Source organism: Macaca thibetana, chromosome 4, assembly GCF_024542745.1.
Source record: "Macaca thibetana thibetana isolate TM-01 chromosome 4, ASM2454274v1, whole genome shotgun sequence".
In the NCBI taxonomy this organism is placed as follows: Eukaryota; Metazoa; Chordata; class Mammalia; order Primates; family Cercopithecidae; genus Macaca; species Macaca thibetana.
The window spans coordinates 104,689,824-104,717,819 of NC_065581.1; the positions used below are offsets into that span (position 1 = coordinate 104,689,824).

Here is a 27,996-nt window from a genome sequence, read left to right on the forward strand (position 1 = left end):
CACAAGACAGAAAGAGACATGGACCATGCTCTCACTTTGCTTACTGAGGCGTCTAGATGTGGAACTGGATTCTAGTCTCTCCAAATTCTGATCCATCCTGTTACTCCTGTTGGAATAACATTTCTTAACACATCTCTGATCCTGTCATGTTCTTTTTTTTTCCCCCCCCGAGACGGAGTTTCGCTCTTGTTGCCTGGGCTGGAGTGCAATGGCACCATCTTGGCTCACTGCAACCTCCACCTCCCAGGTTCAAGCGATTCTCCTGCCTCAGCCTCCCAAGTAGCTGGGATTACAGGCAACTGCCACCATGTCTGGCTAATTTTTTTTTTTGTATTTTTAGTAGAGACAGGGTTTTACCACGTTGGCCAGGCTGTTCTCGAGCTCCTGACCTCAAGTAATCCACCCACTTCGTCCTCTCAAAGTGCTGGGATTAAGGTGTGAGCCACCGTGCCCAGTCTGTCATGTTCTGTTGAGAAACATTTGGGAGCTTCCTATTACCTGTGGAATAAAGATGAGCTGCTTCCCTCCCGCTATGGCAAAATGACATCCATGAGACTCCTTGTTCAGGCCCTATCAGCTGCTGTCTAATCTACTTTTCCCTTCACACAAGCTTGGTCAACTGGATGACTGCAGGATTCTTGCCCACTTCAAGCCTGTCTGCCACTCTCTGGCTCCTGTAGTTCCTCCGTCCTTTCTCTCCTCTGTAACTCTCCTGCCTTCCAAATCCTTCAAGATCCAACCCAAATGCTATGCTCTCTGGAGTGGCTCTCACAACTGTCCGAAACTCTCTTACTGCATTCTGCCTGTCATAAGATGAGCCACACACTTCAGGTCCTATCCAGCCCACGTGTAATTCTTTCTGGAATCACATCCTTTATATCTATATCTATGTCTATGTCTGTCTTCATAATATGAATGTAAATAATTTAAAATTGGATAGAATGTTCCATTAGAAAATTGAAAATTAATTTTAAAGTCTGTCATTTTTCTGTAATTTTGTATAATACATGCTCATTCCTTTTACTTATTGAAACGAATTTTTAATTTATGCATAGACTATTTAGATTTTACTTTGGGGTTAAATACTACTATGTTTAGAGAGGAGTGGACTATTTAAATTCTTGAAATAACTTCAAATCTGTTTTCAAAAGAAAATTAGGAATAATTTTAGATACTACAAAGACTTATGTAGTATTATGGACCTTTGTCATTTAATTGCATTATCCGTTTAAGGAGAACTAAATTCAATAAAATTTTATTATTTCAGACACCACTCTTTGGGAATTCTTGATAGTTCAGTTACCAAAGTGGCAGACATTTTTAGTTGTTGCTCTGATAATTTTTAAATGAGCAAACTTCTCAGGCACTTAGGAAGATCCACCCATGTGTGGATAGTTAATGTAATAATTACAAAGAATTCCCATCTATTAATTACAGAATATCTGGCAGTGCAGTGATATATTTGGCAACATCTTGTCAACTATTAATTCAAGTTAAGTACTTTTTTAAAAGAATAGCTGTGAGGCTTTTATTAATTCTAATGGCTTTACTCTTAAATAATCTAAGTTAGTGAGATTTAACCAATTACTGGGTTCTTTGTATTCAAGGATAGTGGTTCTACAGATGTCATCCACAAGAGGGGATGTGATTGAAGAGACTGGTGCCTGGTCACTGGGCCTCTCCAGATTGTATACAGCTGACACCTACCCTTTTCTTGTGGTTCTAATTGCCACTCCTTCTAAGGAAGGCTCATTTACATATAGGATGTGCATATTTAATCTTATTTGATCCTCACCGAAGCTGTAGTTAGGGTGGGCATTACCAGTCCTTGATCGACTTACTCTTGTCACACACAACTAGAAGGGGCAATATTAGTACTTTCAGCAAAGTCCTCTGTCTTCATCTCTGTGCATCACCACACTGTCTTTCAAATAGTAGCAACTTAGGTTTGCAAATCAATGTACATCTACTACCTCATTTGCTTATAAAAAGTCACCCCCTTGAGATTGTCCTAAGTGGATCTGCCTGTTGCTTTTCTTTTCTGGCAATCCTTAGCTATATGCCATTGTCTACTGTGTTTCATATTCATACTTAAAAGGCACTCTGAACATATTTGACATATTCTACAGTGTCATCACACTGTCCACACCACCTTCCTTTGGCTGCCCTCAGGTTGCTCTAGCTCTTTGCAAGGCTAGAGATTAGCTAAGTAATATGTCCCAACTCTCCCATCTTTGCCTCTCTACCTTTCTGATTGGAACCCTATCCTCAGCCCTTCTTCCCATTCCTTGTAAAAACATATTCTTCTGAAAGAATCATTCATTTCAAAACATAAATCATTATTTACAAGTATATATTGAGCCTCCTTGCTTTCAGGGAATTTGTGTTTTAATGGCTCATAAGAAACATTTAGCCAAAGAAATGACCTTCTAGTGGTAGAATTTAATCTTAGTGAGCAGCTGAAGGATAATTTTTTGAAGCTAGGATATTCTTATTGGCACCCTTGAAATTACAGAGGTAGGGGGTCTCCCATTTCAACACATGGAAAGCCGGTGGTATCCATGTCCTGCTGGGATCCCTGCTCCTTACAAAAGAAAAGGCTGGCAAGAGTATTGCTTGCCTGTGGGTATAGTAACTGCTTCTTGAGATCCACATATTATTGGGCCTGTCTTATCATTTAATGTTTAAGTGGCACTTGCTGGTGCAAGTTATACAGAGCGTTTGCAGCAATTCCATGTCTCATAGTCATAAAGAAGTAAAGGCTTGCGCTGTGGGCCTTTAACTTGTTTTTTAAAAATCAATAAACAAATATTGATTAACACTTCAGCCATCTCCTCCAAGACATTTTGACCTTTTTGATTTCATTTTCTTTGTGTATTATTGTGTTACTGAGCAATGTGCTGTGTAAGTTGCAAAATCTGTGACAGCTTTTAGTCCTTTTTGTGGAGAGAGGTCTATGAGGATGGTTTATAGTCTTACTGCTTAGAAAAGCCGTGGTCTCTAAGGTGTACTGGTCAAGAGCTTGGGCTCTGGAATCAGGTGGCCTGGTCCTCAGTAAGGCTCTGATATGTACTCATCGTGTGATTAGGAGCAAATTACTTAACATATAAACTCACTTTCCCCATTTGCACAATGGAGATTAATGTTAGTACCTGCCTGGTTGGTGGTGGTTGTGAAAAAGATTAAATAACGTTGAAATGAGCCATGCATTGTGTGGGCACCTACTAAGTACTGCTAACAATCATTATGTTCTTTGTGGTTTAGTGGTCCCAGTTTTCTCTGGGTCTCCTTGTATGTTCACTCCTAGAACACAGGGGATTGTACAGAAGCTCCTGGTGGGCTCTGTAGAAACTTTAGCTTAGATTGCCTTAAAGTCTTTGGAATTGAATTATTTCAAAGAGGAATTTCTTTCTTCACAGAAGCTATAGAGAAAGCAAACTTTAGTTTCTTGTCTGCTTTCCAGGCCTTTATTCTGTTCTTAAATATAGCTGCTGCAACAAGTAGATTGACACAGTGCAGCCCGGCCATGGGCCATTTCATGTCATTTCATGGCATGGGGAACACACAGGAGTCTCCTCAGACTGCCTTGTAACTTGTCTCAGATATAATCCAGGTCTTTCATTGATTATCTGGATGTGTGCATTCTAGGAACTGTTGGAGGAGATAGATGTCCCAGCAAATACTTTTGGAATTTCCCCTCAGTCTTGGACTCCCATGAAAGTTACAAAGGGGTGGTAAATCTACAGTTTAATTGCCTGGAGTCCATTAATGCCCTACTGATTTTCTTTGGGTGCTGGTCAGGTAAGTTAGTATACATGTTTATAGCCAATTTAAATGCCCCAAGAAGATCGCTGACCAATGGCCATCCTTATTTTTTAAAGTCACCAGATAAGGCAATTTCTCAAACAACTTCAGCAGGGCATTCCAGAAATGCTTGATCTCATACTTCTCTGTACTGTGATAGATAAATACAATTTTGATTTTATCTTGGAGTAGTTAATTTGAATTTCTGGGATGTAAAGTAGAAAAATGTTCTATAGCTCTTTAAACATTAGATTGGAAAGAAAATGCCTTAAACATTCTGTTTAATTAAATTCTAAAGAGGTGGTACAAATTTTTCATGATTAATTGAAATATGCATATTTTGACTGATACGTATTTATATGATATTATCGTATGAAAATTTTATTATGTTATACAAAGCGTTCTCTGTGGGAATGTGATTTAATGCTGTAAACATTTTACATTTGTCAGTGCATTGTTTATTATAAAAATGCACAGGCTAATGGCTGTAAGATAATGTAATGTAAAAATCTGTTACGTGAATCTTCTCTGAGGTAATCTCAAGTCTCTAATGGCACAGACCGTTAGCCAAAATGTAAGATAGGTAATTAGGTTTTCCCTAGCTTGAAGAAATATTTTTTTAAATAGAAAAAAATTTAAAGCAGATCAAGTTAGAAAAGTTAAAGTGCTGAAACCTTCTATTTTGCCATTGTAAAGCCTGCATTTCATTTCCATGTTTCAGGTAGAAAGAGATGCAGATGTTGAAGTGGACTGATCCCTTTGGCTTTAACCACTTAAGAAGTGTTCACTTTTCTAGGGGTGCAGTCATAAGATAGGGACACCATCTCATGTCTGGTGACAGAATTTTGAACTATAGTTTGACTGACAATATTAATTTAGATAATCACAGTTCTTTATTAGTTTTTAAAATGTATTACTGATATAAATGACTTTTATTAATCTAGAATGCCTGAAATATCGGAAAATGTTTTTTAAATTTTTTGAATAACCCAATTATCAGACTGTTCTTTGGATCATTAGCTGCTGATAACAGTTTAATACTAGAAAAGGAGAAATCTGATGGGCTTTTTCCAAAGCATATACCTTTATGAAATAGAGTTGCGTGAAAAACTGCTGGGAACGTTGACTTATTTAACAAGGCAGATGCTAACCATCATTCTAGAAGTCTTTCCAGCTGCCAGATATAAAAGTGCACAATTTATATGGTCTCATCTCATATTGTTGCTTTGTAGTAAGAATGATTTGTAAGAAATAATCTGTTTTAAAATTCTACCTTTTTGTTCATTTGTTAGGTCCATTGTAAGAAAGTATTCTTGCCTCCCTTTAAAAAATGACAAGTGGGTCTGTCTGGTGATGATGGATTGAAGCTTGAGAAAGACCCCGGAGCTGCCCTTTGGCCTCAAGCATCATTCCTCCAGGCCAGGCCCAAGCTGCACGCTAAGCGCCTGGCCTTGTGAATAGCTTTGCACTCTATTCTTTCTTATGTCAGTGTTGGTCCATTATACCTGAAGATCTAGGACTTAAACAATTTTATGCTTTGTTTCCCAAATCAGATTATTTAAAGGAAGAAATAATGAGGGGGATCTAATGCATGTTCTAAAATGGCTCCTTGGGAAGTGGGGTCTCCTCTTTAAACTGTGAGGCCAGGTGATTTCCCGCATAAATTTTTTTCCTTACAGATTTCACCAGAATCAAGCTTACTGCCGTGGATCATTTATGAGAATTCTGCTGTATCTTCTTTTTCAGGAATTTAAGATTTTAAAGCATCTTATCAATTGGGAAAAATAGAAACTATTAGTTGCTATCTAGTTTAGTAAAGACAGGTGATTATTTTAAAATATATGCTCTTTCTAATCTCAGAAAACTCCTCTACACACTAAGGTAAATTATAAAGCTTTGCTAATTTTTCATACCATGTAAAATGTTCATATCTAGAGAGATGCCATATTAGAGATCATGTAAAATATAAATAAAAACTTACTTTTATTTATTTTTAAATTTTTTTTGTTAAGGATATTCCTGAAATATCAAAAAGCTTGCTTTGAACAGAGCAAATTATTAAATACAGTAATTGTTTGACATTTGAATTTGTATTATGCCATTTAAAGAAAGTTATCAAAAATGTTTGACATCAAAGGTCATTTTTTATACTATCTCATTTGATAACAATAGATCACAATATGTAATTTGTGAAATACAAAAAGGTCATTAGAATGGCAATATTTATTCCATTGAGGTAAATAAAACGCTGCACATAGTTCTGAGTGCTGATGCTCAGGGGGAAAAAAAGCCGTATCACTGCACTACAAATTAGTTTGCTTCTAATTTTGCAGGCTGATGACCACACTGCCTCAAACCAAATCTTTTCCCTGGAAATGAAATGATTGCATGACAGACTCTATGAACCCTGAATATGTCAACACTCGTGGACCAGGCCTTGCTTAGCAATTAGTCTTTGGGGGATTTTATCCAGAAATCAGACAACACTATACTAGTGCTTGTTGGGGATTTTGTGATTACCATTCATGTCTGGAGCATGAGTGTGGGATAATAATAATAATAAAAATTCCATAAAGGAAGAAGAGATGTGGCAGTCAGTCTCACACACACACACACACACACACTCACTGTCAATTGGGAGGACAGAGAAAACTCAAGATGTAGCAAAAGCTGTTAAGAGGCAACAAGGAAATATTACTTAGGTGTCTACTTAAAGTCCTTTTATTCACCCCTACCCACCCCTCAGAGAGGCCAGTTTTTCCCAGACCTGAATATCACCATCATAATTTTTGTCATAACTTCTGATTACCCGCACTATGATTTACTGAATATATTTTACTAATTGACTCACTTTAAAATCCTTTCTTTGTTTTAAGCAGTAGTATTTGTGATATCATGGGCTCATTATGCTAGTTAAATTTGTTTTCTTCTCATACAAAGGAAAAGAAATACAATTTAAATAGTGGAAATGTTTGCAAACCGCCTAAATTCATTCTGAACAACCCCATGACATGACATGAGGGGCTGGGAGGACCACCAATCTGGCTGAGAATGATCTGACATTTCCATTACCATCCCTCCATCCAGGGCCCATGAACCACATCACATGGAGGAGAATTTCAATCAGGCCTGCATCTCCCTTAGGACACCAGCGCCGGAAGGCTGCATTGTCAGAGTCTGTTCAGCGAGCCAGGCTTGTCCCTTTCCATTGCCAGAATCTGGCCGCGCACATCTTTCCTTTTTTGACTAAGAGCATTGCTTGGGAATTATTACATTGCAAGAGTAAACAATAGCACATATCGTTTAACAGTAATAGGGAACATGCCATGGTTGAGCCTGGCGCCTGGTCAAGGTTCACATAAGGGTGTTCCATTTGTAAGTTAGCACCCTACAAATTGTCCCACCCAGTGCAGATCTTGCAGGCTTTCACAGGACCTTTGAAGAAACAGGTTATTTTACAAGCTTCATTAGTACTGGGGCTGGTTTAACTAGGCAGATGAAGCTTTTTTTTTTTTTTTTTTTTTTAACCAGGCTAGGAAGCCCTAGGAGCCCTTGTGGCTCTGCCGTCATGCTCTGGTTTTTAAGTAAATGTCTTTTGGAAACTTAGGAGCCAAAAAAAGAGAAAGAGAGAGAGAAAGAAAAAGCACTTCTCCTCCAAGGTCCAGAAACTAAAATCAGGCCTGGGTAGCTCTGTCAGGTTCAGGGTGTGTCTAAATTTGAAGGGATGTTTGCTTCTGATATGAACATTTTTCTTATACTTTTATTATAGAAGATGATGTGTCAAATGTACAAATAATGTGTGCCTGGTGCCAGAAAGTGGGAATCAAGCGCTATTCCCTGAGTATGGGAAGTGAGGTGAAAAGCTTCTGCAGCGAGAAGTGCTTTGCGGCCTGCCGACGAGCCTACTTCAAGAGAAATAAGGTAAGAGCACCGGAGAGAGAGGCGGCCCCCCACAGGCCTCACCAGCCCACACGCGCATGTGCCACGTAGCTTCTAGTGGAAAACACTGCGCACCTTTTACTTTTATATTTTTATTCTTTCTGTTTTGTTGATTCCCCTTTTGTGTCATGCTTAACCTTTTGGAATAAGGAATCCCCTTCTAATGTGTTTCTCTTGGCTTAGTGTTTGTGTTCTGAGAGGGTGAATGAATCTGATGAGGACACTGTGATCACAGCTGGTGTCCTCATGGCCAGTGTATTTCCAGCAGTAGAGTGCAGACTGCGCTCTGAGTCCATGAAAGATAAGTGGTAGATATTCCTTATAAAAGCCAAGTAATTAGCCACAAAAGCATGGCCAGAAAGTTTTAGCCCACTTAGTTTAATTCTTGTACCCAGTGGAAATATTGCTATTGCTCTTTTCAAAATCTGGCCCACGAGTTCTTGTCAAGAAAAATGTTAAGTCTCTCTTGACATCTTACGTTAAAACTGATTGATACTGAGAAAAAATGAAATCATGAATACATGAAACAACATTGCTCACATAGCCAAGCATTTGCGAGAAGCATGGTGGGTAAACACAGGAACAGCCATCATTAAATTTTTTTTTTGTTTTATTTTAAAGACATCCCAGGTCTGAAAATGTCCTTTTTGAATAGTGTTAGCCACCATGGATGGGAAATGGAATGCATGATATTTTTACGATCACACACACATGCACACAACTATTTTCTGAATCCTTAAAGAACTGCTGTAGCCTTTGCCACCAACTACTGAGGTAACTTGCTAGTCCTCAATTATTTTCCATTGATATGTAAAGCTTCCTTAATTCATAAAATCTTTACTAAAATTGTCCACATTTTGTTGTTTCCATTTCTATAATACAAGATCCAAATCTGTTCTTTCTTGAAGCAAACAATTATTATTTTTCTAAAAGTGTGATATTTGCAATCCCGAAATGCTAATTATGGGCTCACTGCATTGCAAGAAGCACTGTTGCAGCAAATTATCTCCTGCAAATTTGGGTCACATTCATTCTGCCAAAAAACATAATGCCGAAAGAATTAGGCTGCAGAATTCAGCGGGGTGGAATTTTAGTAGCAGTCTCTAAGAGTTAGGCTCATAATCTTCACTGGAACAGAGAGGCAAGTAAGGAAATTGTTTGGAATTCTTCTGGGACTGTCAGCAGTCAAGTTCACTTTCCCCTGGGAGGAGCCAGTGAATCTGGGGAGGAGGGTGGGAAGAAAATGGGAGACACGTTTTGTTTTAATATAGGGGGATTAAAATGATCTACGAGACCCTGGGGCTCCCGTTTTGAATGCTGAGCACTGGAGTAACAACCCTAGGAGTGGGCCCAGTGCTTTCTTCTTCAAAGCCCTACTTACCACAACAAAATACTTTGCATTCCATCGGAGAAGATGGCTATAGAACAGGGCTTTTTGTCTTTCTATAATTCTGAAGGTTATGGGTCTGAATCTTGATGGGCTGCCTGTAGGGACTAAAATCAAGCAAGGTGGATTTGTCACAATCCTGGTGATACATGTTATATTTTGCAAACTGTATTTTATAGTGAGCCTTTGAAGAAAGGCACCTGATTCCATTTGGAAAAACACTCCAGAATACCATATCTATATCTATATTGTTTACATCATTATAAAGTTTAAGGTCAAACTGAATTTAAGCTTTCATAGTGTACATTTTTGGAAAATGGATAACTGGGAGCCAGAATAGGAGTTAGCATTTGGAATACTTACAGCAGGTAAAGTCAGCAGTGGGAGGAAGCCCATCACATTTCACTTTCTACCAGGAGTTACTGGGGTATGTCTTTGAACATCTTGCTAAACCTGGAAGTTGCAGTGGTTTGGTGTTTAGCCAGTGACTTTGCCAGCTGATCTCAGTTGTCTATTAGTGTACAAACAATTCCTGCCTTCTCTGTAGTCTTCATCCTTCCTTATATGTCCCAAAGCTCTGACATGCTATGCCTTCTTGTGTGTTTTTTTTTCCCCAAATAGAGAAATAAACTAGTCATATCACTTGCTGGCTTTTTTTTTTTTTTTTTTTTTTAATTTTAAAGAGTGTTATCTCTGTTACAATATTATATTGTATTACAATAAACATGTACAGCTGCTGCATTTCTGTTAACTGATAGGATTTTGTGGTCATTTTATTTAGGGCTTGGGTTTCCTAATGGATTGTATTAGATACCAGTCTCCATCCTGCCATTTCTAAGAACTGCTTGTAATAAGCCCTTGGGTGTACCGTACTGAAGACAATAGCAAATAGCTACTTCTCTTCTTGTATCATTTAACAAAGTCCTTAGTCCTTGTTAATTAATTATGGACTTTCTTAATCTTAGAAAAAGGGCAAAATTCTTCCCATTCCTACATAACAGATTTTTTTTCTGGCTAAATTCTACCTTTTTTAAGTATTGAGAAGTGGATAGGAAACAGAGTGAATAATGTGTGTGTGCAGAACAGAATTTTGCCTTAGGTATAGTGTAGACTTAAAAAAAACATAAAATTAACTGTGCTGTAAATTATGCTTTATAATGACAGCCCGCTTCTTACTGGATAGCATGCTGGGATCTAAAAATGGTCTCCAAGTTGAACCCAAATTGCATGCATAACTTTACAAAGAAAAATCCTAGTAGAAAAGGTAGCTAATTAGGAGCAGTATTCAGCTGACCTCTGTTTTGTGTCTGAGCAACACCTGCATTTGTGAATGTAAATTGGACAGCTGTGCTTGTGGTCTCTGTGCGTTTCTCTTCACACACGCTTGGGTGTAGAGTCAGGAATTGATTTGCTGCTAAAAACAAGGACAAAAATAACCCAACTCTCAAAATGATGGCCCACTGAAAATGGGCTCTTTAAATTTCGTTTGCCTGTCAATTCTTCATTTCTCTTTGGGTTTTTCTGTCTGTTTAATGGGGTGGGTTGAAAGTGTCACATACATCTCTCACAGATTGTCAGTATGCAATAAGGTGGGATGGATTGAAGCCAGGTTAACCTATATAGTATATAGGTTATATTTTTAACTGAATTTAAATTTTTATTTGAAGAGTTGTCTGGATTGCTACAAATATTAGGCTTTCTTCAAAATACTTCTGCTCAACACTGCCAGGAGAGGACCATGAATCACAGCTGTATTCACTTAAGGACTCTAACTACTAGTTTACACATTTCAGAATGTTGGCTTAAGAAATGGATAGTGTTAATTCATAATATATTTTGTAGGATCCTTATCCCCGAAGGCTTATTTGCTGGCTTAAAATTTTTGAAACAGTAGGTAAGAAAAATACTTGTGTAGTCTGTGGGCAATGTATGACAATGGGATGTAAATCTCATTATTTCATGTGTTAGAGACTTTTCAGGGAACTAATAGCTCACTCTTTTCCCAGCCTGTTTTTGGACCTGAGAGCATTTCTGTCCTTGTGATTCACCTAGGAACTGGAAAGTTGCAGAGACTCCTTAGTGATTTTGCACTCTTGTAGAAACATTTAGTTCAACTTGCTAACACCAGTTTTACTTTACATAGTAATACACACTTAAAAATTCTCTTCCCTAAGGGAGTAATGTCTTGTAACCATTATCCCTCTAAAAAGGAGTAACAAACAAGACCGCAAATATTAGTCACTTCCAAATGGCCTGTGTTTGATCTCTTTCCTTTTACATGGGAAATATCTTATTGTCCAAACTAATATCCAAAAATCAGGAAGGAAATCAAAAGTCAAGACAAACGGCCACTGTAGGCAATGTAAAGGATGATTGTTTACTTTTCTTGTTCAGATCTCAAGTTTTTAGTGTTCTTTGTGGATTAGGAATGTTGATAATTTACAAGTAAACACAAATTCCTAAGAGCACCAAAGTTTTGCTTCCTTGTTCTAGTTTTTCTCATAATTTGAAAAGCCGGGTGCCATGGCTCATGCCTGTAATCCCAGCACTTTGGGAGGTGGAGGTAGGAGGATTGTTTGAGCCCAGGAGTTTAAGACCAGCCTAGGCAATAGAGCGAGACCCTGTCTACAAAACAGGCAAAAATTAGCTGGGTGTGATGGTGCTCACCTGTAGTCCCAGTTACTCAGGAGGCTGAGATGGGAGGATTGCTTAGCCCAGGAGGCTGGGGCTGCAGTGAGCCATGACTGGGCCGTTGTACTCCTGCCTGGGCAACAAAGCAAGACCCTATCTCAAAAAAAAGAAAAAAAAAAGATTGAAATACTTCTTCAATAGCATAATATTGTTGTTCCCCAGCAGTCCATAATGGGAAGAAACCAATGTGGCTCAGAGATGAGGACAAGGATGCATTAAAAAGAAAAAGATGATATAGACAGAAACAACATTTGCAAATGATGCCATTAAGATTTCCTAACAATCATTATAATAATAACATAAATATTCAAGGAGGAGAATATTGTATTATTAGCACTTCTTTTACTTTCAAACTATATTCTTGGTTATACAGTGACCTCTTCTTAGAAGAGATTTCTTTTGGAAGAACCCATCTCTAATTAGCATGTATCATCATGTTATTTGGAGTCTATTTTATTTAGACATAGTCTATTTGTCTTTTTATTAAAGTTGAATATATCCTGGGAAAGATTTCTCAGTTTCAGACTTAATTATAGAACCAAGTAGTGCAGAAGAAATGTGTAACAATTGCCATGTTAATCTAGTGATTAACCTGTCTACTCTTTTTCCTTTAAATACCTGCAAGATTTAATTTGCAAAATGGCTATCATTCTTGAAGGCTTGGAGAAGGACATTAAGAAATAACTTGCAATTAATGTCCCCTGACCACCTGAAGCTCAGGCCACAGACTTGCTTTTGCCAGTTGCTTGCAAATATCCTTGGTCCACAAGTAAATGCACCCGGGGAGCCCCAGGGTTCTTCCTGTGGATTCCCCTTGGTTTTGACAGCCACCAGTGAGCCTCCTGGATCTGTCCAGCTGCACCCTGGCCTGCAGGATGATTGCTTGGTTTTGCAGTGTCCCTTAGTACTGTGCTATAAGCCTATCCACTGCCTCATGTGTATAGTGGCTTCTCCCAGGGATTTCGTCTGCAGGCCAGTGGCTGAGCTCCCTTTCGGTCATAGCAAACAGAGGTGTTCTCAGAAAGCTCTGAGGAAAGAGCAACAAACCCAAGGGTTTGTTATTCTCTTGTATTTTGAAATACAGAATGGAATATTGGTGAGCTGCTGCAAATGGGAGGCTGGAGAAAGCAATCACAGAGGAGGGGTAAACATCAGTCCTTGGAAACACATTTGGGAGTAGGGTTAGAGCAGGAAAGTTCTGGCTAGTGAGGTAAAGTGTAGGTCCATATAAAGTTTGACACACAGGCTCTTGAGGAGAGCCAGAAAGTGTTCCAAGGCAGAGGTTCTGCAGACAGAGTAGGACACAGTACTCTAGAAAGCCATCAGAAGCTTCGGGAGAGGCATGTGACCTCATGTTCACCAAAACACTTGAAAACCACTTGAGAAACTCTGGTCTAAGGGATACCTGGAACACAGCATGGGACAAGTGGGTTTGTACTGAAAGGAACAGCAACCACTTCTAGTTTTTAATGAGCCACATGTTGGGAGACTGTGAAGGAAACAGCAATAATTCTAACCCATTAGCCAGAATGGACATGTGTTTCTGAATAACATTAGATATTTTAGATTAAATGTGAAGAGCTGATCAAAACTCTAAATAGCTTCAAGCCCCAGTCTGTGTTCAACATTTTTCAGTGAACGGAAGGAAGAGAGAGAATTTTTCATAAATCAGAATCTGGTCACCTGGGGATCAATACACAGGGCTATTGACGTATATGTCGGAATGTTAATTTTCAGACATAGTACATCTCTGGCCATCCTTCTGGTGACGGCTAATGCTATTCACTTAAATCAAGTTTTTTCTCATCTGAACTGCTGGTAATTATCCAATCCATCTAAAAGGCACGCTCCCTTTTAACATTAACCACAGTGTCAGATTGCATCAGCCACATTGTGTTCTGGTGACTGCTTCTGCAGAGTGATGAATGTGCGTGTTTGGAGTTCATAGTCCGACTGTCTGTTTGGGCAGTGGGCAGTTCAGTGAAACAAATGATCAGGAAAGGATCTATTTATTTGGGACGAGCGTTCTCCTTATCGATCCAGTCACTTACATTTCCCGCTCTCTCACCTTGCCACTAACAGTGTTCAGCTTTATCTGAACAATGAACATTTAAAGAATTATCTTAATAGATCATTTTGATGTGATTCTCTGATCATAAGCTGCATTCAGCACAGAGTTCCTCTTTGTGCCTGACTTAAAAAGGAAGGTGTTGTGAGACCTTATTAATAAAAACCAGAGGAGGGAGAAGGTTCTGAGAGTGCTTGGTGAACTGTCCTGAGAAACCAAGAGATAATGATTATTCATTTTCCTGGAATAGTAGTAATACTCTGTTGATTCAGTGCTTTGTTAAAAATGTTAAGTATCTGAATAAGTGCATGCATAAAAGGGCAGGTGACTTGCCTTGAGATATTTTAAGGTAGTAGATTGAGTCCTGAATTTTTCTCATACACCTTTGCAATGTCTGGTCACAATGCCTAGTATACTTGAGAGGCCCCATGGGGGATCCAAGCTATAGATATGCCTGTGGTTATTTTAATTTCTCCTCCATTTCAATATCTCTGGATAGCTTTTGTACACATAAGCAGAAGTATGAACTGGCCAAGCCATGTGTAATTCTTTGTTCCTTGGGCTCTTTGCTCTTTGTTTATATTATCACAGATTAGAATGAAATAAAGAAAATCTTGCTACAAATAGGCACTTAATTTCTGTCCTAGCAGTTGAGACTGAGAATGGGAAATTCCCTATGTTACAATCCACTCTTAGGGTGGCTGTGCACACAGTGGAATCTAATGTCTACTGACAGACTGCCTTTGGAGGTTACAAACATCAGTCTATTGCATTCTCTGTAAACACAGGCTGTGGGCCAGAGCTGGACTCTACTGCAAGCTCTGTGAGGCAGATCAATGGTTTAATGAATCCATAAAGATGCTTGAACTCTGCTGCAATTTACTGAGCACTCTAGTTAAATGAAACTCCTGTAGTCTTTAACAAAGATAGTGATAATCGATGGTGGGGGATGGAAGTCCATGTCCAGCAGTCACAACCTCCCAGAATTTGTGTTGTCTCATTGCTAACAGAGGGTTAGTCACATTCAGTCTCTGAGGCTCACTGTGTCTATGTTGATATTTGCTCAATGTTTGAGAGCTGAATTTGGCCCAGAGATGACATAATCTTAGTAATGTTGCTTCTGCGAGGACTATTTTTAAACTATGAAATATTATTTAAAATAAATTTCTTTAAAGTGACAAGATTAAGCTCAAGAATTATATTTGTTCTAACAGGTAGTGTCTTTGTAAGTCATCCCCATGATGAAAAGTAAATAGTGGAATAAAATCCATTCCTGATTAAGTCCTCAAAATGTCAAATTGCATAGTGTTGGAGAGCCCTGATTAATTTTTCCATGGTAAAATATTCCTCATTAGTTTGCTATGGTTGAGGGTTAACCACTCCTATTATAAATTCAGACATTAATGTATTTTCTGCTTAATTCATCTTCGAATAGAGGAAAATATAGTTAGTAGATATGAATTTTTTACTTCCAAATGTGCTTTGGAAACATTATACTGATTTATGAGAGAGCTTTGGAGGCATATATTCTAATTCCTTCATAAATATGTTGAAATGTATTTAAAAGTATTTAACCACCTTTGATTGTAGAAAAACAAGTGCCTTGACTTTGAAATGATTATTTTTCCACAGAAATAGTAGAAGTTATGACATAATTCAAAGATTTTGCATCTGATTTTTGTCACAGAAACTTAAACTTTCTTAATGTTTAACTTTCTTGATTAGCTAATTAGCATTAATTAATCCCACTCCAATAACTATATTTTGGAGGTTCCATGGGTAATAGGAATTTTGAGATATTATGACTGCTAATTTTCACTGGCCTTTTGCCAAACATTCCATGATAAAGCAGTGATTTTTATATGGATCTCATAAATGATATGTTATCTTGTCATCTGTTTTGATAGAATGATTTCATACTATTTAAAATATGGTGAGCATTTTTATGACCGCACATCTAAATCTTTGATATAAGGAGAATCTTTGAAGGACGTGACACTTTCTGTGATAATCTGTAGGATTGTATGTTTCATAAGTGGAGCAATATAAATTGATATCAAAGAAAAAGGGGAGTTTGCCCAATAGGAAATAAGTACCTCCCTACAGCTTTTTGTTTGTTTTTAGCCACACTTAAAAGAAATCTTGTTATTTAATCATCCATTCATTCTTTAAAAAATAAAATAAAAAGATATATTGAGCCCGTGTACGACACTAAGCGTGTTTTAGTCTTGGTGGATAGACTTTTGAACAAGAGAGAAAGTCCCTGTCTTAAAGGGACTTACACTCTGGTGGGGGAGATAGATGATATATACAGGCTTAAAAATATCTTTGTAATATAATTTCAGGTAGGAAAAAGTGCTATGAAAAAAAAGCAGACTGAGGGAGAGGCTCGTGAGGGGCTGCTGTTTTATGTCTGAGGACCACAGGAGTTATTTTTGAGGAGGTGACGTGTGCTGGGGACAGAAGGAAGTGACGGAGCTAGCTGTGTGTGAGGAGCTGGCAGCAGAGTGTCCTGTGGAGAAGGGGGAGTAAGTGAGAAACAGAGGTCCTAAGGCAGGAACAGTCTTGGCATTTTTGAATAGCAGCAAGAAGTACAGATGTCTGGAGCGGAATGATCAAGGTGGTGAGAAGCCAAATGACGTAGGCTGGAGAGGCAGTAGTTTGGAGTTCATTCTAAGTGTGATGGCAGCTATTGGAAGCTGTTGAGCAGGATGGGAGATATGATCTGATTTTTGTTGTTGATTGGGCCTCTGTGGAGGAAGTAACACGTTTAGGATCCCGTATGCAAGGGGGATTTGGAGAGTAAGAAAGGCAACAGCATTCGCATCAAAGTTGGGTGTGTCTGGCAATAGAAAACTAAAAATATCTTGTTCACTGAATTATTCATTAGTAGTTATGAAACATTTCCCAGTAGCAAAAGTGTGTTGAACCAATTTAGTTTTTTTTTGTGTGTGTTTTGTTTTTTTGTGTGTTTTGTGTTTTTTTGGGGGGTAAGGTGTGGGAGGAAAGGCATCAGGGAGGGATACTGTTCGGTAAGTGTTCTGACACAGCAATTTTCTTTCTATAGGGCAGGTGGGGCTTGTCCCCAATCTGGTAGAGAGGTTAGGGCCTCAGAAGGCAAACTCCATGCAGAATCTAACTCTTGCTCTGGGAGACCTACAGCATCCGCGGGCCTTCTCAAGCCCTAGCCTTAGAGGTAGCATTATGGTAAAGAGATGGTAGTCTTGAAGAGACCATCTTTGGCTAAAGGGATTATTTTGAAGTCTGTTTTATTCTGAGAGTGGGTATAGTTTGGTGATTACTTGTAGGGTGTGTCAGGATTTTTAATACAAGTAACAGAAGACCTCAACAATAAAAGACATCATTTGGAGTTATCAAGTCCTAAGCTAGTATGTACTTTGGGGCAGGTTGATTCAGCAGCACAGTGGTCTTATCACGGTCCCATTTCTTTCCATCTCTGTGTTCTTCCATATAGAGTGTTGGCCACATTCCATGGCAAGCTCCCCAGTGGTTATGGGACAGCTGCTAGCAGCAATCAGGGCTACACACTTTCTTGTTGACATGCTCTGGAATGAGTGTCTCTGTCCTAGCATTCCAAAAAAGAGTCTTGAAATTCATACTCGTTGTCTATGCTTACATTACATGCTCATACCTGAACTGGGGGCGCTATGAAGAGAGAGAGCAACGGAATGTCTAGCATGAGCCAATCAGGGCTTCCCTCTGAAATTCAGGTTGAGCTCATTTTCCTCTGAAGCCCATGGGCAGCATGGGGAGGGGTAGCTACCAGAATGAAAGTCAGGAAACTGTTAGGGAGGGGACCAGAGTGATGGCTGATGGGAGATGCCAGCAAATGCCCACAAGAGAGAAAGAGAGATGATTTCCTGAGGTTATTTCATGAAGTTGAATTCTTTACACAATGGATGTGTCACACCTGTCTACTCTTGACATGTGGGAGAAATAATCCAAAGTGGATTGAAAGATAAAAATGTGGTTAGCATTCATCATAGGGTCCTTAGATGAACCACCTCTTCTACCCAGCACCAGCTGTTTTGAGAAACCTGATTATTAGAACACTGGCTCTGGTATCAGGACTGATGTGATCACTGTTTCCACTCTTTTTGGACTTTAGAACATGAGATTGCACAGAACTAAAACAAAGGGATTGTGGCTAGCTGTTATCCCCATTTATGAAGAGGAACAGTGGTGCCATTACAGCAGCAGATAGCCCAGAATATAGTTTCCTCAGTGTAAGTGGCCTAGGAGAGGCTGGCCAAGGGCTGTATTGGATGTGGGGAGCTAGATGCTTTGAAGTAGAAGTCTGATGGGATGAGGCTGCTGTTACCCATCAAGAGTTAGCTGGTCCAGCTCAGAGTCGCTGCCACCATGGCTAGTCAGTCGCAGGGGATTCAGCAGCCGCTGCTGGCCGAGAAGCGGGCAGCCGAGAAGGTGTCCGAGGCCCGCGAAAGAAAGAACCGGAGGCTGAAGCAGGCCAAAGAAGCAGCTCAGGCTGAAATTGAGCAGTACCGCCTGCAGAGGGAGAAAGAATTCAAGGCCAAGGAAGCTGCGGCACTGGGATCCCATGGCAGTTGCCGCACTGAAGTGGAGGAGGAGACCCAGGAGAAGATGACCATCCTCCACACCTGCTTCCAGCAGAACAGGGATGAAGTCTTGGATAACCTCTTGGCTTTTGTCTGTGACATTCGGCCAGAAAGCCATGAAAACTACCGCATAAATGGATAGAAGAAGAGAGAACACCTGTTCTGTGGAGTGGCATTTTAGATGCCCTCATGAATATGAAGCTTTAGCACAGCTCTAGTTATATTCTTATGAAATGGCATTAAATTATTTCCATATATTATATAGTAGGTCCTTCCACTTTTTGGACAGTAGCAAATCTAACTTTTTTGTACAGACTTAGAAATTATCCAAAGATTTCATCTTTTTACCTCATATTTCTTAGGAATTTAATGGGTATATGTTATCTTTTTTTCCTATGCCTTTTGGCTCAAGCAACATGCATATCACTGTTGACTTTTTCTTTCTTAGATATAGTTAAAAAAAAAAAAAAACCACATAACCATTCTTTTAAGAAAGGAAGGGATTAAATATTTTTTTTTCCCTAACACTTTCTTGAAGGTCAGGGGCTTTATCTATGAAAAAGTAGTAACTAGTTCTTTGTAACCTGTGTGAAGCAGCAGCCAGCCTTAACGTAGTCCATTCTTGCTAATGGTTAGAACAGTGAATACTAGTGGAATTATTTGGGCTACATTTAGTTTCTCTTAATCAAAATTACTAGATGATAGAATTCAAGAACTTGTTACATGTTATTACTTGGTGTATCAGTAATCATTTAAAAGTAAAGACTCTGTCATGCAAAAAAAAAAAAAAAAAAAAAAAAAAGGAAAAAAAGAGTTAGCTGGTCCACACATTGAAGCTACTTTCTTTGTGGCTGAAAACTGTGTCTGCTAAACAGAAGGAAAAGAGAAGTATTCAGAAGAATTGTGATACAGTCTGAGGCTAAATGCTTCAAGTTCAGGTGGCCAAAGGAGTAGAAGTATTGAAGATTGCAGCTTTCACCATTATTAATTATTTATTTATTCATTCAACAAATATTTGTTGAACAGTAACTATGGGAGTTGCAGTGGCCAACAAAACCTGGTCCTTGCCCTCATGAATCTTATAGTCCATTGAGGGACAGAAGTTTATTTAAATAATAACACAAATGTGAAATTGTCACTGTGGCAAGTGCCTTGATAGTATTGGGCACAGTCCCATGAGAACCTTTTTCAGGGTGAGTTGACTTGTCAGAAGATCTTGAGGCTTCCCTGAGTAAGTGGGACTAGCACTGAAATCTGAAGGATAAAGAGGTGTTAAGTAAGGAAAGAGAGAAGGAAGAGCTTTTTGGGCTGAGGGCACCGCAGTGTGATTTCTAATTTTGGCATTGATTTGCTCTTTCTTTGCTAATTTCATGTTCTTTATGGAGGAATGGTCCTTTGCCCACAAACAAGAAAACAAATTGAGCAAACAGATATTCCCTGGAATGATAACCCCATTCATCCATTTGTTTGCAAATTCCTTCCTTCCTTCTTTCCTTCCTTCCTTCCTTCCTTCCTCCCTCCCTCCCTCCCTCCCTCCCTCCCTCCCTCCCTCCCTCTTTCTCTCTTTCCCTCTTTCCCTCTTTCTCTCTTTCTCTCTCTCTCTCTCTCTCTCTTTCTCTCTTTCTGTCTTTCTCTCTCTCTCTCTCTCTCTCTCTCTCTCTCTCTCTCTCTTTCTCTCTTCTCTCTTTCTCTTTCTCTCTTTCTCTCTTTCTCTCTTTCTCTCTTTCTCTCTTTCTCTCTTTCTCTCTTTCTCTCTTTCTCTCTTTCTCTCTTTCTCTCTTTCTCTCTTTCTTTCTTTCTTTCTTTCTTTCTTTCTTTCTTTCTTTCTTTCTTTCTTTCTTTCTTTCTCTTTCTTTTTCTTTCTTTTTTCTACCAATCCTTGGGGATTCATTGCTTGCCTGCTGGCCTCTGCCTGCTCTGACTTTTTGATCAGCTTCATGGACTATAGAGTTAGCACATTAATACTAAATCACTTCAGAGAGTATACAGCTTGTAACTCTTGAAGATAGAAGCATTTTATAAATACATCATAATACTGTAATAATCACAGTGATAACTATAAGAGCTTAAGTGTTTTTAACTATCAAATGTACTAGAAAAGCAACAATGACAACAGAGAAAAGATTGTGCAAAAATGCACTGATTTGAGAGAGGAGAATAGTGTAATTACTGTCTGATGAATGTGGTTGAAAGATAAATGTGATAACTCACTTTTTGCTGGAAAGAGCCACAGAAAGGGCAGATACCCTCATCCCCACTAGGTGAAGAGATGTAGTTTTGTTATATATAGAGAACTACATAATTACGTTAACATTAATGCAAGGGCAGACAGAAGGTTTGGGTAATGATGAATTCCAGGACAGAGAACTGCTGATTGACACTCAGGTCCCTACGCAAGACAATTGTGATAAAATGGAAACAGAACACCATGTTTGCTGGCATAGCAACAGAGGGTGATTTTTGTGGTGCAGTGGTATGGCGGGAAGGAAGGGATTCTCCTCCCTTTCTTTGTATTCTTTGTTTCAGCCTCGCGTCTAATTTTAGTACCTAAAATCATGATGACAACTTTATAGAAATGTAGTGACAAATAAATAGGCAGGTGAGTAATTCAGATTTTATCTTCCTGGGTCTTACCTGGGTGATGTGGACATGGATATTCCTAATGAGAGGAATCTGAATCTCTCTTCAGGATGCCAAATGGGAGAGATGACCCTTTTAAGGCTACCCACACTTTTTCCTGCCTCAGGTGGCTGTGAACCCGGGACTTCGAGTTCAGCTGGAGTCAGCAGCCCCTCTCCAGTTCTAGTAGCTCCTGAAAGCCACACATAATGACAGTCATTTCCAAAAGAGGCTGATTTTAAAACTGTGCTGAAAATGGCTAACAGCAGGCTGAAGGTTAAAGTAAAAAACTTAAAAACCATAAAATCTGCCTGGAGGCTATTTAAGCAAACTGTTTTAGAGGCACAGATGGTTCATATACCTCTGAGCCAAAAACAAAAAGGAAAAAGGGGACAGTAAAGCTGGCGTGATTAAGCAGACAAGTATGAAAGTTTTATTAGTACTAAAAAGGCATCCTTTAGAAAGTAAAAGAATCTGTCTCAGGAAATTCGGAAGATATATTAAAGACCAATGGGAAATGGAGAGGGCACACAGATGACATTTCAGAAAGCAACCAAAGATAGTGAAGACACACAATGTACACATGGACACTGGATATCAGAAGCTGTGCTCTGAGGACCTTAGGAAGCAGTGTAAGAGAAAGATACCGTATATGGACAGTTGGGAGTAGCTTCCCTGTCCTGTATCTGTGATGTAGAGCAGGTTTTATAAGGATTTTGTGCAACTTAAACAGTGGTTTGAATCTCCAAGGAAAATCAGTTGAAGCAAATTTGAGAAGCTTAAGTGCCATAAATCAGAGGGTCCAAAACATATGAAGGAAATAAAGTACGATGTTGCTGACAGCATTAAAAATAGCACTTATACTTGAGAGTGGAGAAGTCACTGGGGTGCAAGGGCATCCAGCCTCTCGAGGGTCTGCTTTGTTGCATCCTGGATGCAGTCCTCCAAGTATCTTCCCATGAGTGTGCAGGTACCTGCACTCATGTGCACACAGAAAGCCTCTGGATTTGAGATGGGTGAGTATCCATTATCATAATTTTGAGAAAAGCCAGACTCTAAGGAATGACAGAATAGTACAAAGTTTGCAGGGTCACTATATGAGGAGCCTCCTTTGAAGGAAAAAAAACAAAAAACAAAAAACAGTATTTATGTCTTGAGTTAGCATTTGATACAAACCTAAATAAAAATGACCAAATATAGCCTTGCAAAAAAGTAAGGTAAGTTGTTTGGATTTTCAAAAATCCAAGTAATTCATTTAGAGTTTGGCTGACTCCCCCTGAAGAGACCCTTGAGGAACATAAACAACTGAAGACAAGAAATAAGGCCCCGCCTTGGATTAAGAACCTGGGGAAGGAGTGGATGATATTCCTCAGAGTAGAGAAGTTAATAGTGTACCATCCCAGGGGTTTATATTAGTAGTGTCCCTTGGTAATACCGATGGCTTATTTGGCAGTAGATGACAGGAAGAAGGGAGCATTCCCTACTTTCTCTTAGTTGCTTTCATTTGAAAAACCACAGAGAATTACCCTCTCCCCAAAAAGAAACCCTTACAAATATATACATATAATGAGGTAACCTGACATCAGATGCAATTCCATTCACTCAGCCATCAGCGAGCACAAGGGAACAAAACGTTTTAATCCTCACGTCCCTGATATGAGCTGACTCTCAGCATCCCCAGAGAGGAGAACTTGGTCCCATCTGTAGGGGGCTCATTGTGTTGCCTGCCTAGAGTAAAAAAATTAACGTTTAAATGTTTGACTGCATTAAAGACAATTTTTAAAAGCAGACAAAAGTATGTCAAACAATATGCTGATAATCAAGCTATGTCCCTTCTCACGGGAAACGTGTAGTTCATTCTTCTTGAACCTGATTTTTATAAAAGGCTAATGCTGAACTTTAAAAGAGTTGACACAGAGGATTAAATGTATTTTTATTGTACTGCAGGCTATACAAATATAGGATACAAAAGCCTGAAAAGGTATATTGTTGAGGACAAAAGAACTAATAATAAAACTAAAGAATTGATAAATGTAAATGTAATCAAAGTGTATTCAGTCTCAACATTCAGGGGTAACCTTTGCAGTTGGCCACAATGGGGAAAGACTGGATCAGACTCCATGGCAGATGGTTTAATACATAGTGCATATATTAATCCATGGAGGCAGCCCTGGAAATGCAAGCAGGTTGTTAATGATCACAGATAGCAGTTGTGAGCTGCTCCTGGTCTTGCAGTTAGGTGTTCAGATGTCATGCTTCGGGGTCCAAGTTGATGGGTTTCTAGGTTGGGAAAACATTTTCCCCCTTCTATTGCACTGCACAGCTGATAAGGCATGCTTCAGGGAAGGAGTGATTTAGACTATTGCAGGTGAAGGGAAGGGAGAGAAGGTAGACTTACAACCCAGTCCCATGATTTAGTTTGATGACTTCTTACTTCTAGTTAAAGTGGTACCATTGAGAGCTCATTGAGTGTGAGGGATTTGTGAATCAAATGTAAAGGGAGCAGACACTACTGCTGTAAATCCAATAGAACTTCAAATCTGACATCAAGTCAATACTGCTTACCAACAACAACAAAAGGAATCCCCAATCTCATGGCCTACTGGCATCAGAGAAAACCATGTACAAATAATATAATTTTCTTTTTCTGTGTGTGTGTGTGTGTGTGTGTGTGTGTGTGTGTGTGTGTGAGAGAGAGTCTTGCTCTGTTGCTCAGGCTGGAGTGCAGTGGCACGATCTCGGCAAGCTCCGCCTCCTGGCTTCATGCCATTCTCCTGCCTCAGCTTCCCAAGTAGCTGGGACTATGGGCGCCCGCCACCATACTCGGCTAATTTTTTGTATTTTTAGTAGAGCCAGGGTTTCACCATGTTAGCCAGGATGGTCTTGATCTCCTGAACTCGTGATCTGCCCGCTTCGGCCTTCCAAAGTGCTGGGATTACAGGCGTGAACCACCGCGCCCGGCCAACCAATAATATACTTTTCAACTTTCTTTATCATGAATTATTTAATAAGTAGAAAAGAATATTGACCTCCCAAATTTCAGCACATTCAAAGTTGACTTAAAGAGTGAATTAAGGGCTAGGTGCAAAGGCTCACATCTGTAACACCAGCACTTTGGGAGGCTGAGGTGGGAGGATCACTTGAGGCCAGGAGTTCATGACCAGCCTGGACAACATAGCAAGACTGTGTTCTACAAAATATAAAAAAAAAAAATTAGCCAGGTGTGATGGTGCACACCTGTTGTCTCAGCTACTAGGGAGGCTGAGGTAGGAGAATTGCTTGAGCCAGAAGTTTGAGGTTGCAGTGAGCTGTGACTGTGCTACTGCACTCCAGCCTAGGTGACAGAGCAAGACCTTATTTTGTAAAAAATAAAAAAATTAAAAAGTTGAATTAAAAACAGATAAACCGGCCAGGCACGGTGGCTCATGCCTGTAATCCCAGCACTTTGGGAGGCCGAGGTGGGCGGATCACGAGGTCAGGAGATCGAGATCATCCTGGCTAACATGGTTAAAGCCTGTCTCTACTAAAAATACAAAAAAAATTAGCTGGGCATGTTGGCAGGCGCCTGTAGTCCCAGCTACTCAGGAAGCTGAGGCAGGAGAATGGCGTGAACCCAGGAGGCAGAGCTTGCAGTGAGCCAAGATCACACCACTGCACTCCAGTCTTGGCAACAGAGTGAGACTCCATCTCAAAAATAAAAATGAAAATAAAACAAAACAAACAAACAAAAAAACAGGTAAATACAGAGAATTAATTATAGAGAGGCATACTCCCAAGCCCTATACTGGGGTGGAGCTCATAGAAATCATTATATTATTGAAGCACAAATTGATTATAGAAGCTTAAATCAAGACAACCAGAATTAAATAGAAACTCAGGAAAAAAAAAAAAACCCTAGATGCCTTATGGTGTTTCATTTAGGGTGTCATTTTGCATTAAATGCTATGAAAGAAGAAAGTTAAAGTGCCCCAAAGTAAATGGAGTTAGAACTTTATATTTCCATTTCCCCAAAAGTACAACTCCCCTCCTCATTCAAGCCCCTTTGGCTCATTTTTTTGCATTTCTAATGTAGTAATTTAGTACTTAGTAAATATCAGTTAATTTTTAATTTTTTATGATCATATAATTCAGCTCTGGATAGGGAGATGTTTGATGTTCCATGGCCTAGATATTTGGCTAAATGTTTGATCAGTTGCAAGTAAAGGTGATGTAGAGTAGACCTCAATGTCCTTCTCCGTATGTGAACAGGGAGATGGGGTGATGTACTGGAGAAAACCTGTGTCAAAACAACCTTGATAGTTAACTCCTATCACCTGCACTCTCCAGGGATGTCCAGGAACCTGGTAAGCTATGGTCGTGTTACTCTAACCCAGCAGTGCATGGGAGGAGACATGGAGAGATGGGCCTTACTCATTCCTGGGCAGCCTGGCACCCGTGGGGTCCCTCCTCTCTACACCTGAAAGGCCAGTGGGGACAGGAAGGAAGTTGGCAGCTTCCATTTTGGTCTTGAGTCCGGAAGCTGAAATAATCCTTTCTGTCACTGAGCCCCCTTGCAGGGCAGCTGCTAACAGGAACAGTTGACCCACACTCAGCTTGGACCAGGATACTGGAATAGTGTGGGCAGTGAAAGGCTGGAGAGAAGCATAAGAATGCGTATTTGGGTACAGACTGGTGTCTGTAAAACAAGCACATGAATCAGCAACGCAGTGAAGTCCTCAGAGGATGGAACTTGTCTCAGGGCTGGGTGCTGTGGAAATTAGACATCTGAGACGTGGTTTCTGCTCAGAAGAGTGTCTGAGCGTGTGAATTTTTCTGTGCTTGTGTGGAAGTTGACCTCACACCACACATTTATTCACTTACGCATTTATTTAACAAGCAATATTGAACATCTGCAGCATGAAGGGCATTGTTCTGTGGCTGGGGATACAAAGATAGATAAAGAGAGGTCCTTGCCTCTGAGGCTCTCACAGTTGAATGGGGAGAGCAACCAGTAAACAAATGACATGACGTGAGGCGTGCTGGAACCGATGCGGGTAAGAAGAACCCGGGCACCACAGGGTGACTTACCCAGCCCAAAGGCCAGGCTCTATGCATGAGTGAGCACATGCTAATTTAGAGACCAAAATATAGATTCAGGAAGTGGAATGGATAGAAAAAAGGACGGCGAGGCTCACAAAGGATGTGAGTCAGGAATGAGAGTGCCACATGTCACACATTAAAAAACAAATGCATAACCCTTACTGTCATTCCCATGTTGTGCTTTAACATTTTAAAATATCACAGACTTTGTAGGAATGCTTGAAACAATACTACATAACTTAAAAAATGGATTTTTGACATCATTTTGCCCTTGGGATGTTTTATGAAGAAGTCTTCAGGAGATAAAGGAGGCAAAGAAGCAGAGAATCTAACAGACAGGGCTCAGGGCTCATGGATAAAGTAGTGCAGAGACTGACAGGCACGTGAAGAGTTTAATATGTGTCTGCACATTTCCTGAACTGTACAAACTTAAAGTGATGGTAGAAAACTTCTCCAACATCCTCCTCCTACGGCCGAGAAAATTGTGGCCCTGAGAAGTTAAGTGACTTGCAGGGGCCACACATCTAGTCGGGGGTGGATACCACAACAGATACATCAGCTCTGATGAAGTTTCTGAAGTCAGTAACAAGAGGAGGCTGTAATTGCAGTTGCCTGAAGAGCAACAGAAACTGGTCTCCTTCATGATTAGAATATCAGTGTTTAGTAAGTGTACATACAAACTTCGTAAAATGGCGTAGTATGCTATTTTTCAAGCTTTTATTTACTATGAACCAGTAGTAAGAAATTTGTTTTATAATTTGGTACGCACACACACAAACTCATAACCAGTTTCACGGAATCTAAGTCACTTTGATGATGGCGTTTTCTTGATGTTACCAGAAGGTATCAATGAAGATTTTCATACAATTATGTCACAGCTGCAACCTGGCTAAAAACAAGGGTAAAATGAATCGTGATTTCAGAAGCGTTAAAATGTGAAAAATATCTGGATTTTAGAATACACAAAATAGGGCATATGTATTTAAAACTGAAATAAAAGGCCGGGCGCGGTGGCTCAAGCCTGTAATCCCAGCACTTTGGGAGGCCGAGACGGGCGGATCACGAGGTCAGGAGATCGAGACCATCCTGGCTAACACGGTGAAACCCCGTCTCTACTAAAAAATACAAAAAACTAGCCGGGCGCGGTGGCGGGCGCCTGTAGTCCCAGCTACTCGGGAGGCTGAGGCAGGAGAATGGCGTGAACCCGGGAGGCGGAGCTTGCAGTGAGCTGAGATCCGGCCACTGCACTCCAGCCTGGGCGGCAGAGCGAGACTCCGTCTCAAAAAAAAAAAAAAACTGAAATAAAAATTTTGTGAAATAATACAGTACTTATTTTCCTATGTGATGCATAAAAAAAAACCCCCACCACCAAAAAAAAAAAAACAAACAACACCACCCCCCCCCCCCCCCCCCCCCCCCCCCCCCCCCCCCCCCCCCCCCCCCCCCCCCCCCCCCCCCCCCCCCCCCCCCACCCAACCACCCCCCCACCCACAACACCCCCCCACAACAACAAACCACACCAAAACACAAAAAAACCCCAAAAAAAAAAACACACACAAAAACAAAAAACACAACACAAACCACCACCCCACCCCACCCCCCCACACACCCCCACACCAAACACACAAAAACAAAAAAACACCCCCACACCACCACAACACAAAAAAAAACCCCCCCAAAAAAAAAAAAACACACCAAAAAAAAAAAAAAAAAAAACAACAAAAAAAAAAACAAAAAAAAAACACACACAAACCCCCCCCCCCCCCCCCCCCCCCCCCCCCCCAAAAAACCCAAATCTGATATTTTCTGTT

At 40.0% G+C, this 27,996-nt stretch overlaps 2 protein-coding genes across 2 annotated transcripts in view; both read left to right on the forward strand.

Annotated features, from left to right (window-relative positions):
• The window catches only part of SOBP (sine oculis binding protein homolog), a 147,829-nt gene that overhangs the window by 34,677 nt on the left and 85,156 nt on the right, over nt 1-27,996 (forward strand). Inside the window, exon 4 of the mRNA XM_050786706.1 lies at nt 7,574-7,725. Within this exon, the coding sequence (XP_050642663.1) occupies nt 7,574-7,725 (152 nt within the window). The remainder of the gene's footprint in view (nt 1-7,573; nt 7,726-27,996) is intronic.
• LOC126952322 (V-type proton ATPase subunit G 1-like) lies at nt 7,747-20,037 on the forward strand. Its single transcript, XM_050786774.1, has one exon. The coding sequence runs from the start codon at nt 18,273-18,275 to the stop codon at nt 18,627-18,629; it is 357 nt and encodes a 118-aa protein (XP_050642731.1). The 5' UTR covers nt 7,747-18,272; the 3' UTR covers nt 18,630-20,037.